The sequence below is a fragment of the Primulina huaijiensis genome, chromosome 16 (assembly GCF_012295235.1).
Source record: "Primulina huaijiensis isolate GDHJ02 chromosome 16, ASM1229523v2, whole genome shotgun sequence".
Lineage (NCBI taxonomy): Eukaryota > Viridiplantae > Streptophyta > Magnoliopsida > Lamiales > Gesneriaceae > Primulina > Primulina huaijiensis.
Window position 1 is genome coordinate 1,637,771 of NC_133321.1, and position 14,205 is coordinate 1,651,975.

General features: G+C 33.0%; 1 protein-coding gene across 1 annotated transcript in view; it reads right to left on the bottom strand.

The window, feature by feature from the left end:
• Nucleotides 1-280: 280 nt before the first annotated feature.
• Nucleotides 281-14,205, bottom strand: part of LOC140961805 (probable aquaporin NIP5-1) — an 18,243-nt gene continuing 4,318 nt past the window's right edge. Inside the window, exons 2-4 of the mRNA XM_073420510.1 lie at nt 992-1,411; nt 862-923; nt 281-695 (exon numbers count right to left, since the gene is read on the bottom strand). Coding sequence (XP_073276611.1) covers nt 491-695; nt 862-923; nt 992-1,411 — 687 coding nt within the window. The 3' untranslated portion in view covers nt 281-490. The remainder of the gene's footprint in view (nt 696-861; nt 924-991; nt 1,412-14,205) is intronic.

The window sequence follows — 14,205 nt, forward strand, 5'->3', positions numbered from 1 at the left end:
ACCTGATTAGATAATCAAAAGGACCTAATTAGACGATAAAAAAGAGGGAGATTTGTTCAAAGGTATTTATAAAAAAAAGTGCTATATCTGCTTAAACACCGAAATAGCAGGAGCCGATGTTAAATACGCAAAGATAAACAATTCTAAACACTCTATGAATGTTTAAATTCATAAGACGTCCAAGAAACGTTTCGAACGTCGAAACTAATTTTTTAAAACTTTCGTTGCGCTTTGGATTCGAGAAAATGGTACCCCAACATTAGCACTAATATACAATCATGATGATGACAACGACAATGATGTTGTTGATAATAATAAGAAAACGCAACATGACTTGGTTTACTCATCAAGGGCGGTAAGGAAATTCGTCCTTGGCATTTATTGAATCACTCGCAAAAAGCCAAACACAGTACAGTACCATAGTATATATTTGATTCTTGTTTAACATATCTATTGTATGTATGCATATCTTGATATAGAAGGTCCTCAACTAATGACGGAAGCTCGTAACATGGCTCGGTTGTGGCACCCCATCGTCATCTTCTGCTCGGAGTTTAACGAGAGTATAGATGGCTGCTCCAGCCACAGCTCCAAGAATAGGCGCCACAAAATATATCCATATCGACTTATAACTCCCCGCAGCTAGTGCTGGTCCTAGAGTTCTCACTGGATTCATTGATGCACCACTAGATGACCTGTATAATAAGCAAATCTACTGTAGAACAATATATGTTGATATATTTCAATTAATTAGAACGATAGCTTTAAGTTATAAGTACAATTACGGTAATGACCGAAACACGACACTGTGATTAAATCAGTGAATTTTTAGATATAGTTTCCCTTATTTACGTTACTTACCCAGCAACAAGAACGTTAAGCAGGACTGTAGCTCCAACTGCTATACCTGCCAGTTCTCCTACCTGTATAAGTTCACCGAAACTGAGTAAATGCACGTACGCAAAGAATATATAGTAGATGGATTACTCACGGCTCGGGTATCAGTAGCAACTGCTGTTACCACAAAGAGTAGAATAAATGCGATGATGAACTCTAGTGCGAAAGCCTGACCATTGCTGACAGAAGGCACCGTGACACCACGAGACATGGAATTGTGGAATAAGCCTTTGAGTGCAAATGATGCGCATATAGAACCTAATACCTGTGCAGCAATGTATGCAGGCACATGCGGCCAAGGAAAGTGACGGAATATTGCAAATGCTATGGAGACCGCGGGGTTCAGATGTGCTCCGGAGATGTGTCCAGTTGATAGGATCACTACCATCACTGTCGATCCCGTGCATACCGCATTCCCGAGCAGTGCTTCAGCTTCATTGTACTTTTGGTTCACTATTGGCGCAGCAGTTGCTGCAAATATCAGGATGAATGTCCCTACAAACTCTGCCCCCACCTGCAAAACAGAATGTAAAGGTTTCAGGGCTTGGCCTTATATTTTTCTGACGATAAATATTCCGAAGGAGGGAAATTTAATTGAAAATCCATTTCGAAGGCTAAGTGCTTTTCACATATGTGCAGATCATGTACATCATGTAAAACTATAAAACAGAAACAATTTAAATATCAATCAAGTCAATCACTTCTTCATGGATTTATAGGTGTCGTTTATGCATATTTTATTGTGTTGTTTTCAGTTCATTTTTGCATGAGTTTGTGGTGATTAGCCCACATTTCATTCATTTTGTTGTTAGTTTATTCACGTGTGTCGTTACTCATGAATGTTGAGGTATTTCTATGGAAGTATAAAAGCTTAGTACTCGATAAGGATCATCAGATACCAATAGCCGCACAAGTGTAGGTTTCAAAGCGAGAGAAGAGGGAGAGCAAGAGAACTCAACTCGAAGAACACAAATTTTACAATGTTTTATCTCTTTCTTTTTTTTTTTTAACTTGGATTTAGAAGATCTTACCCCTGAAGCATCTATGTTTTGATCTAATTTTTAAGATTTAATTTTGTTTGTAAGCATACTTGATTATGTTATTATTTTTATTGCATGTTTAGAACACGATGAAATTCGAAATGATTTTATATGTTACAACGACCAAGAAGAGATTTTATAACATGAAAACATAATATAATCTATGGATCTACAACTTGCATAGACATATGAGGTTTATCGTATGTCGATAGTCATAGACTGAAAATCGAAATCTAGATGATTCAATAGTTTTTTAATATCATCACAATTATTAAATAATACAAGGACACTTGGTTATTTTATTTTTTTATTAAATTAATATATAGCTCGATAAAATATATTGATAGATTAAGAAATCCTGTCAAAAGCTGTTAGAACATTTTCAGTTTTTGTGACTTAACAAGGCTGCTAATCCAACAAATAATTACAGAGTCTAACCAAACTAAATTCAAGAAGGAAAACTGATTATACATAAAACACAAGTTTTCTAAGGAATCTAACTAATTGCAGAGCCAGACTGATAAGGTATAAGAAGGATATTGATAGCCAAACCAATTCAAGGTTAACTGTTGAAGCCCAAGAGACAGTCTATCAAAGTCGATCAATCAGTCAAAATCAAAACATTCCCTGAAGAATCGATATAATCAGTGATAAAGAATCAGAGCCTAACTGAAATAGCGGATAATGTTTTCCATACCAATAGTCACTGAATCTTAACACAATGTTAGGTTCCTGCGCACTACCAGGATATGTCAGAAAGGACGATGACATGGTTATTGTGTATTAGGAAACACATATATTATTTTATAAATATTACCATTACAGATTAATCTATAAATATATCAGTTGAAGAAACTCTGAAGCTTACACACACAATCTATCTGTGAACTTTTAAGAACCAATTGATTTTCTCTGAAAAAGCTTTCTATGAGCCAAACAAAAAAACCAACACACATTGTCAAGTTATTATTTGCTCATTTTAAGTATCATATTTGTGCTTAGAATTTTCTTGTGAAATCCGTGTAATTGAGGGCTAGAAGTTTTACTGCTCAAATCGTTTTAGATTGAAGTTTACTAAAGTTTCAGTTAAGCAGTGTTAAGTACTACTGAAGTGGGTGAATTCAAATTGCTTATAATTACCAAAGTCTTTTAGTGCAATTATTCTGTGAAGAAGAAAGTGTGACGTAAGAGTATTGAAGTCTCCTAACATCCAGAAACAACTTTGCGCTTATTTACTTTGCAGTTTAACAACCTTAAATACTATTCAGTAAATCTCAACTGATTTTCTTAATAATCCAATTGTTCAAATAGACTCAGGTACTCTAATTCTGCATCATTTATATTGATTGACTTACTGAAACTCAACTGACAAAAATCTAATTTCATTTTTGCTAACCCAACTAAAATTATTGCTGACATAGATTTTTTCACCCACTCCAATTTTATTTTCAATCCTAACAAGTGGTATTAGAGCGGATTTATTCTTGTTTCTGAACATAATATTCAAAATAGCCTCATTCAGGAAAATCTCAATGTTCTCTAAAGAAGATTTTGATGATGGGAAGATCAGGATGCAAGTTCATCTAGCTGCACATATATGTGGGACGTCATCACATAGGGACAATGAGGATCATGAAAGCAAACACTGCCATTGTCATTTCTTATGGTGCTCTCAGATGATTGAAAAACTTGAGAATGGGTTGAACTAGTGATGACAAGAAAAAGCAAAATCTGGACAATGTTGCCAAGGAAAAACTATACAAGACATTGGAGAAACAAATTTCAGCAATATCAAAATGTGTATCACTGCCAAAGATATCTGTGATAAACTAATACAATTATGTGAATGAAATGATCAAAGGGAGGAGAACAAATTGTATGTGACAATCCAAAAAATTGAAAGTATCAATATGAAGGTTGGAGAATCCATGTCGGACTTCGATGAAAGAGTGAGCAATATTATTATTGAACTTGTTGCACTTGGCAAGGAATATGGCAATAGAAAAATATCCTTGAAAGTTATGATGACACTCCCAAGAGAATGAGATGTAAAAACAATGGATAGGTGAGAATCAAAGGATCTTAACAAGCTTGAACTCCACGATCTGTTTGTAGATATCAAAGCATATGAATTCGAATTAGAAACAAGAACTGATGGTGAATCTTCAACCAAACTGACAAAGTCTATGGCTACTGCAACTACTGAACAAAGTGAATTGAATGAGAAGTTAGTTGAGCAGATGAGTAGTGATGCAAGGTCATTGTTTGTAAATAAATTTGGGATGTTCTTAAGAAAAAATCAGGATAACTTCCAAAGCCTAAGTAGACACAATCATCACAAGAAAGAGTCTACTAGTGAGGACAATACGTCTTTCAACTGTGGGAATTTGACATTTAATAGACGAATGAACCAAGCCAAAGAAGGATGACATGAGGGCATTCAAAAAGAAAACAAATTAAAAGATGCTTGTGGCAAAGACAACAAAGCCATGTGGACTGACTCTGAGACTGACTCCTCTGAGTCAAAATGCTTCACCAGTAAAAGTGATGAAGAGGTTGTACAATTCCTCATGGCTGATGCCGAGCTAAAATCCTAATGACTTTAAAACAATATTGAAACTGAACATGTCCAAATAGAAATACATTCACTTGTAAAATTCAGTACGACATATGAACATCAAAAGCCAACTGATCATTTGAGAAACATGTCAAACTAACAAACAAAGGCAAAATGTTTGGTATTGAGTATACATCTGAGAGTTCATTTGGCAAGCCCAACTAGTCCGATCGCAGATTCAGTCAAGCAAGATACAACTAAATAATGGCTAATACATATCAATGCAATAACTGCAAGCATGTTCAAAAGAGATACAGATAGACCAATGATGAAAGAAAGGCTAAACAAAGTTTTGTTTTCAACATTTATAGAGCAATAAACACACACACCGAGCATTGCATACACATGTTTCTACACAACCCTTTCAGAAAAAACAATGAGGTTAGTTTGTCAAACTGATCCAAATGTGGGTTCCTAAGGGACAAATCCTGTTTGGACCCAAATAGGATTGGGTACCAATTGAATCAATTTGTGAATGCAGATTAATGAACGAGAAGAACTAAAGAATTCAGTTTGGTACCAAGACAGTGGATCGGATGTTCAAGGCACGTGACAGGTCAACCAAAACTTCTATCTGACTTAATCAATTGTAAAAGACCCAAGATCATCTTCGGATACAACACCAATGGTAAAACCGTGGGTAAGGGTAATATTATCTATGGAAATGTAATAATTAATGATGTCTTACTAGTTGAAAATTTGTGTTATAATGTGATTAGCATCATTCAACTATATGATAATGAATAATTATTGAATTTTGTAAGAAAAAATGCTTAATTAAGGATGTTAATAATCAAATATTGTTAATTTGAATTAAAAATGGTAACACTTAAAAAATTGATAGAACTATTAATTATTTTGCCTCACCAACATGTTTTACAGCTATTCATAATGATAAACAGTGGCTATGACATAAAAGATTTAACCATCTCAATTTAAGGTCCATTAATAATTTGCATAAATTAAACTTAGCTGGTGGTTTACCCAGCATTGAATTTCTTAAAAATCATGGCGTGTCAGTTAGGTAAGCAGATTCGATCCAATTTCAAGAATAAAGGTAGCAAACTCACTAATAGATGGTTAGAACAATTGTATGGGTCAATACCTATAATAAATTTAGAAAGTTTGTGATTGTTGATGATTTTTCTGGATTTACTTGGATCATATTTCTTAGTAATAAAAATCATACTATTACCCAACTGATTAAATTTCTTAAGGGTATTCAAAATGAGAAATCAACCTCGGTGATCAAAATTAGAAGTGATCGAGGTACGTAACAAACATTTGGGTGAGTATTTATTAGATCAAGAAATTCAGCATGAATACTCTGCAACAAGAACACCTCAACAGAATGGAGTTGCTAAAACAAGGAACATTACTCTGAAAGAAGTTGTGACAAACAATTCTTGCTGATTCTGGTGTGTCACAAACATTTTGGGCAGAAGGAATCAACCCAACATGTTACACACAGAACAAATACATGATCAACAAAAAGGCTGGTAAAACTTTATATGGAATATGGAATGAGGGCAAGCCTAACTTATCATATTTTCATGTTTTTTGTTGTAAGTTTTACATTCATAATAATGAAAAAACTCATCTTTCTGCTTTTAATGTACAATATGATGTTGGAATATTATGGCTATTCGAATGTCAGTAAGGCTTTCAGTGTATTCAAGAAGAAAACTTTAAATGTTGATGAAACTGTTCATGTGGTTTTTGATCGGAAATCTTAAATCAATCGGCTAGACAAAGGAATGAAGAATAGATGAACCAGACTTACCTAAACCAAGCCGAGTTAAACAAGACTGATGATATCTAAGCTGATGACATTCGGGCTACGGATAGTAGCTATTGAAAACCTAGCTTAAAGGAACAAGATTGATGATAACCTAACTGATCCTACTCTAATTAATATTGACAACAATAAACTTGTACCAAGCTACAAATTGAATAAGTTTCATCCATCTTCACTGTTGATCGATAATTCTTCTGCACTTCTCAAAACTAAACAACAAATAATTAATGAATTCTTGAATTTTTCCTTTATTTCATAATTAGAACCTAAGAAAATCGATGAAGCTTTATTGGATAACAGTTAGATTGAAGTTATGAGAGATGCATTAAATCATTTTGATAGAAACAAAGTTTGATACTTGGTACCCATACCAACTCATCAGACATTAATTGGAACCCGGTGGGTTTACATGAACAAACATGAAAATGGTATTGTAATCAGGAACAAAGCAAGACTGGTTGCTCAAAGTTTAATACAAGAAGAGGAAATTGATTATGATTAGATCTTTGCACCAGTAGCAAGATTAGAAGATATTCTAATTTTTCTGTCATATGTTGCTTATAAAAACTTTAAAGTGTTTCAGATGGATGTGAAAATTGTCTCCGTGAATGTACTATTGTAGGAGGAAGTATACATGGAACAACCTCTAGGTTTTATTAATAATATTTTAACTAATATTGTGTTTAAATTAAACAAAGCCTTGTATGGATTAAAACAAGCACCACGTGCCTGGTATGACACTCTTTCACAACTCTTACTTGACATGATTTTACAATAGGCATAGTGGATAAGACTTGATTCACATCTATTAAAAATAATCTTACTTGATAGTTCAGATTTATGTTGATGATATTATATTTGGATGCACTAACTGAAGCTCTACAAACATTTTCTAAGCTGATGCAGGAGAAGTTCTAGATGGGCATGATGGATGAACTAAATTTATTTGTCATACTGCAAGTTAAGCAGTCGGATAATGAAATTTTTGTCAGTCAGACAAAGTACACCAAAGAATTACTTGAAAATTCGAAATGGAGTCTTTTTCAGTAGCAGCAAGGAATATCATTCAAGGTAACATTGTATCTAGGTTTGATAGGCTCTATGTTGTACATAACTATTAGTCGACCTGATTGATCTAAAAAAATCTCATTACTCAGCTGCAAAAAGAATTCTGAATATCTTAAAAGAACTCAAAATGTTGGATTATAGGATGCTGAAGATTCATCTTTCAATATAGTTGGATATTCTGATGCTGATGCCACTGGGAGAGGACAATTCGTTGATCGAACATGATTACTTCTCTACCCTGTTTCACTTGCCCATTGAAGAGCTAAATAACTTCTCTCAAGTGCCTCAACATGTAGTTGAGGACGTGTAACTCAAGTTATCTGCATCCAGTGGTCATATCAAGACCTCTGGGAAGAAGAAAGAGATGAAGTTGGAGTAACAACTTCTGGCTGATGTGGTGACCAATCCAATTCTAGCAAAGCCAGGATCATTTGATTCCTACACTATAGAAAAGTTTCTGGTGATGGCAGTCATTGTCACATGATGCAAAATTAACCGGTCAGTCATTCTGTTCCATATTATGAAGGTGATGATTCAAATTGAGAAGCAATCAGTCAGATTCGTCATCCCCTTGAACAAATTGTTTGAAGATTTTGGAGCCTTGCTGTGCAACTCTCTAACTCAGCACAACCCTAAATGACTAATAGGCTCTGAATATCTCTACTGCTGGGATGATGACAATCAAGAAGGAAGAACTGGCTACTATAAGAAACCAATTGAAATGAAGGGAAGCAAAGAAACTGGATCCAAACCCAAGAGGAAACTGATTTTGCAATCCATTGACTCTTAGGTAGGAACTCCTCCTCCTTTGAAAAAGCCCATAACAACAAAAACTAGACCTGTGAGCATTACATGTCTCTCAAGTGAAATGGGTCAAGGTCATTGAAGACATGCTACTGAAGATCCAACCAAAAAAAAAACTAAAAATAATAGCGGTGACAGCTCCAAAATAAAAATAGTACGCCCACAGCTCTCCTTCTTCCAATACCCACAAAAGAAGTGATCATTACAAACCCCATCCAATACACCAAGTCAGGACTGATCTCTACTTTCTGCTCAGCCTCAGGAAAAGAAAAAAAAGAAGGTAATTGAAATAGATTCAATATCATTATTACAAACTCAAATAGACCTGCTGATGGTTGAGGTTAATGAATGCGCTGAAGAAAAGATCAAAATTTTTCATGAATGGGTGGATTTCAGAGTAGTCACTTTTGCTAAAAAGTTGAATAAGAATGATGTACTGAACATATACATAACACCGGAGATGGCAGTGTTACAACAAGTCAAAACTGTGGTTATAACTGAATCTCTTCAAAGTCGAGCTTATATACTGGATCTCATAAAGTGATGACATAGTAGTTATAAATCAAATGAATATGGACATGGGCTCCCTGCAGATGAAGTCAAATTCGAGGAAAATGATCAAAAACTATCTTGGCCAGTAGATTCCAAGGTACAAAAAGTGGCTGGATCTTCATCTCAGTCTATCTCTGAGCAGCCAACTGAATCTAACTCCAAGGAAGCCAAACTGCCTACTCAGCTAGATCTTGTCACTTCACCTCTTATCCTCCTTTGAGCAGATTACTCTTGAAAATTTTGAAGAATTTGTGCAATCCATTGAACAAAAAAAAAAGATGATGATGAAGATGAAATCCTACTGGTTGAATTGCTTTCCATTTCTCCTTTGCCTAAGAAGACTGACGCAGTGGTCTATAATGCAGAATTAATCAAATCCGAGGATGTACTTATGACTGAATCTGATGAAACTGTTTTTTTAGAGGAATCATACAAGAAGTTTTAACTAAGGGAACAAATCTGGATCAGATTAGCTCAAGTCTCACTTCATTCTCTTCTTATATGACAGTTTTTAAAAGTAGCAATCTGAATATCGAGGAAGCTTTAGAATCATTTAAAGATAAAATGCTCAAAGAAATGCTGGATCTATCCATGGGCATGATCTACATATTTAATCGATTGGAGCATATAAAAAAGGCTCTAGCAGCTACAGTTACTCATCTTGATGGTAAAATAAAAGCCAACATCTTTCAAATCTGCACCAAGATAGAGGAACTTCAAAGCAAATTTTAATGAAAAGATTGAAACCGTCATTTCTCAGTTAGCTTATGTTATTTCCTATCTCAAGTCACCTTGTGGTGTTGAAAAAAAGGGGAATATAAGAAGTCAATTAGCTCCAATCAGCCCAAATATATTGATGCGCATGAGAAGCCTACTAACAAGACTACAGTAAGGTTAGAAGATAGTTTATGAAGAACAGTGTATGTATATAGTTAGTCTGAACACTCAGTTGTATATACTGTTGTAAATAATGAATTCAATATGGGAATAATTTTGTCAAACAAGAAAAAGGGGGAAATTGTAGGAAAATTTTGAGTTTTGGTGATGTAACAAGGCTGCTGATCAAACGGATAACTACAGAGCCTAGTATAACTAAATTCAAGAAGGAAAATTGAATATTCATAAGAAGTTTTCTAAGGATTCTAACCTATTACAGAGCCAGACTGATAAAGCATAAGAATGATATAGATTGCCAAACCGATTCAAGGCTAAGTGATGAAGCCCAATTGACATTCTATCTAAGTCGATCAGTTAGTCCAAATCCAACCATTCTTTGAAGAATCAGTATAATCAGCGATAAAAGATCAAAGCACAACTGAAATAACAGATAAAGTTTTTTGTACGAACAGTCACTGAATCTTAACAGAATGTCAAGTTCCTACACACTACCAGGACATGTCAGAAAAGACGATGACATCGAAAAAATGACATCTTTATTTGGAAACATATATATTATTTTAAAATCATATTGTTTATTATTCTATAAATAGATGAGTTGAGCAAACTATGAAGGTTATAGATACAATCTATCTTTGAACTGTTAAAAACCAATTGATCTTCTCTCAAAAAACTTTTTGGAAGCCAAACATGAAAATCAGCACACATTGATAAGTTATTATATGATCATTTTGATGATCAAATTTGTGCTTAAAATTTTCTTTTGAAATCTATGTAATTGAGAGTAAGAACTCTTACTGCTCAAATCGTTATAAATTGAAGTTTACTAAGGTTTCAGTTATGGAGTATTAAGTCCTACTAAAGTTGATAATTTCAAATTATTTGTAATTACTAAAGTATTTTAGTGCAATTATTCCGTGAGGAATAAGGGATACGTAGAAGTAGAATCAAATTTGTGCCTATTTACTTCTCAGTTTACCTACCTTAATACTATTCAGTAAATCCCAAATGATTTTCTTGATAAGTCATTTGTTCGAGCAGTTTTAGGTAGTCTAGTTTCGCACAGTTCATTCTGATTGACTTACTAAGAACTCAACTGACAATAATCTAATTTCAGTTTTACTAACCCAACCGAAATTATTGTTGAGATAAATTCCTTCACACCCCCTCCCCCCCTCTATATTTATTTTCGATCCAATCAAGTGGTATCAGAGCGAGTTTATTCTTGTCTCTAAATGTAATATTCAAAATAACTTCATTCAGCAAAATCTCAATTTTTCTAAAGAAGATTTTGATAATTGGAAGATCAGGAAGCAGAATCAACTAGATGCTCATATAGCTCGAAAAATATATTGATAGATTATGGAATTTCTTCAAAAGCATTGATTAATCATTGAAATTTGATCATTATGGAAAATTAAGGGGTAAGTGAACCGAGATCCTAACAACTATTTGTTTAGTATTTTAATTTATATTATTGTGTGTTAAATTATTTGATTTCAATTTCAGTTTAGTTTATTAATTAATTCAAATATCATTTTAATTAACTAAAGAATTGTGCTTAAGATAAATTTTTTATATATTAATCTATGTGAGAACGATATTCCATCTCATTGGCAGGCAGGAGACTGCATTCAAGGATTTATTAATTATTAAATTAAAAGAGGTCCTTGTTAAAATACATTAAAACTTGACTCATACACTTGTGGTAATATCGAGCATCTTGGAAAGATTTAATTGTTATAAATTATTTTGTTAGAAAATTTGAATCAAGTTTTTGGCGTCGTTGTCGGAGATTGAAATTGGAAAATTTATTGTACATTCCTGCGTAATCTACCATTTTCTACAATACTTTTTGCAGGAACTTTTTTATTGTGTAAAATAATTCGATATGTTCCATCAACAAGTTTGCACAAATTTTTCCCAACAACATTGAAATACCTTATACCCAGCATGTGATAGATTCAAAAATATATCAAACACCTCTCAGTATCATAATTATTCTAAATATTTTAGCATGTCATATATTCAAAAATATATCAAACACCTCTCTTTTTTGTTGGTCATTAACTAGTAGAGAATCGTTGTATGTAAGGGATACTTACACCAACATGTCAATCGATTTATCTTTCAATTTTTGGAAATGAAACTACTTAAAGTGCATGCTATAAGCAACAACATAGCGCACACACATGTTAACATTCAATGCAAAAGTGTTGTGTGCATACTTCAAGATATGTGCGATATTTTATTATATACTTTTATCTATGAGAAGTATGTTAAAGATTCGTTGAGACATGAATATGAGCCTCGAGATATCCATTGAACTAGTTTTTATTTTGTTATATCTTGTAACCTATTTTTCTCGAGAGCGAGCAAAAGAATATTATGGGGAGATTGATACGTGTCGTTATTGAATATTTTTTTGTGCTGTTTTTAATAAATATTTTGCCTGAGTTTGTGGTGTTGAGTCCACGTTTCAATCATTTTTTTGTTAATTTACACATATGAGTCATTTCACGAGAAAGTTGGTGTTTTTGTAGGGAAAAGGGACATTAATATTGAATTTAGGTAAGAACTAAAGAAATGGGACATAAGGCATTATTTTCTAGACACCCCAGCACGATCGGGTGATAGACATAACAATTTATGCTAGGGAAGGAATTTCTAACTGCCCCAGCACAGCGCAATAAGGAAACAAAATACTTTCTCGGATTTTTGGCTTTTATGGACTCTAGAACTCGAGAAGGACCATCAGATACCGAGTGGAGCCGCACATGAGAAGGTTTCAAATCGGGAGAAAGAGATTGAGCAAGAGAACGCAACTCGAAGAACGAGAATCTATAATATTTTTTTAAGATTGAGTTTGTTTATAAGAATATTTGTTTAAGTTATTGGTTTTTATTGCATCTTTAGAGCATTATCAATTTCGAAGTGATTTTATATGTTATAATTGAGATCAAGAGGATATTTTATAAAATGATAAGGAACATAATCCAAAGATCTACAACTTGCATCGACATATGAACTTTGGTACATGTTGAAAGTCATAGAACAAAAATCGAAAGCTAGATAATTTCGTAGTTCGTTAATGCAATAGCAGTTGTTAAATAACACTAGGACTCTTGGTTATTAAATTTTGTTGATTAGATTAATATAGCTCGACGGTGTATATCGATATTATGAAATATCGTCAAAAACATGAATTAATTATTGCAATTAAATCCTTAAATAAGATTAAAGGGTAGGTGATCAACTGAGATAATAACAATTTTTTGTTAAGTATTTTAATTTAAATTATTGCGTGTTAAATTATTTTATTTCAATTTAAGTTTAGTTTAATAATTAATTCAAATATCGTTTTAATTGAATAAAAAATTGTGTTTGAGGTAAATTTATCACATATCAATATCTGTGAGAACGATAATCGTACGTGTTGCACGTTATTAAAACTTGACCCGTACATTTGCGGTAATATCGAGTAGCTTGGAGAGATTTAATGTAGTGTCCAAAAACCAGTACACGTAAACCTCATGCATAATTATAAATTTTTAATTTAATGAATTAATTATTTAAATGGTGCATGCTACACGATTAAATTATTTTAAAGGTTTATATGTTTATTTTATATAATTTAAAATGTTTTCACAAGTTTTAGCTTTTCAGACGAATATTCGATGTCGGACCGGTGAAAGGAGATCGGAGTCGACTAAGGTGCTAAGATTAAATGTTATATTTTTATTTTAAGCCAAGAAATTATTTATTTTAAATTATTTACGAACTTTATCATTTTAAAGTCTAATCTAATTTATGAGACGATTTAAAAGATTTTATGCGTTTAAAATGTAAATTTTTGAAGATTAAGGATTTAATCCTTGAAATTGTTGTGAAATATTTTATAATGATTTTTATGCCTTAATTAATTTATTTAATTAGTATTTAAGTTGAATTTAAGATTTTAACATTTTAAATGATAATTTTCTAAAATAGAAATATTAATCTTTTAAATTGGAATTTATCTTGATCATGGTATTTAAATTTTAAATAAAATTTGTGGGTTAATTTGATTACCTTTAAATTATTTATTAGAGATTTATTTAACCCTAAACTAACTAAATCAATGACAAGAAAAACTCACGCACACACTCACGCCCACACCATAAACACATGGTGTTTGCACACACTCACAGCCGTGAACTTTTGTGCAAAGGGCATAGGATTTTGGCTCTTTTTCTTGGTTCAACCATCACTGATCCTTCAATCCCCCATAGTACTTTGGTTTCACGCCACCTCTACACAAGAAAAACAACTGAAACGTAGATCCGATCGCCCACCAACTTCCCCGCAACGATATTCGTATTTCGAGTGTTGTAAACGTAAATATATGTTTGTAAACGTTCTTTTTGCACAATTAAAATTATAATGTGTGTTTATCCTTTTTAAGCATGAAAAATGTTTAGATCAAATTATTTAACATTTCGACATAAATTTTCAAAGTTTTGACGTTTATACGCATATATGAGACGTGTTAT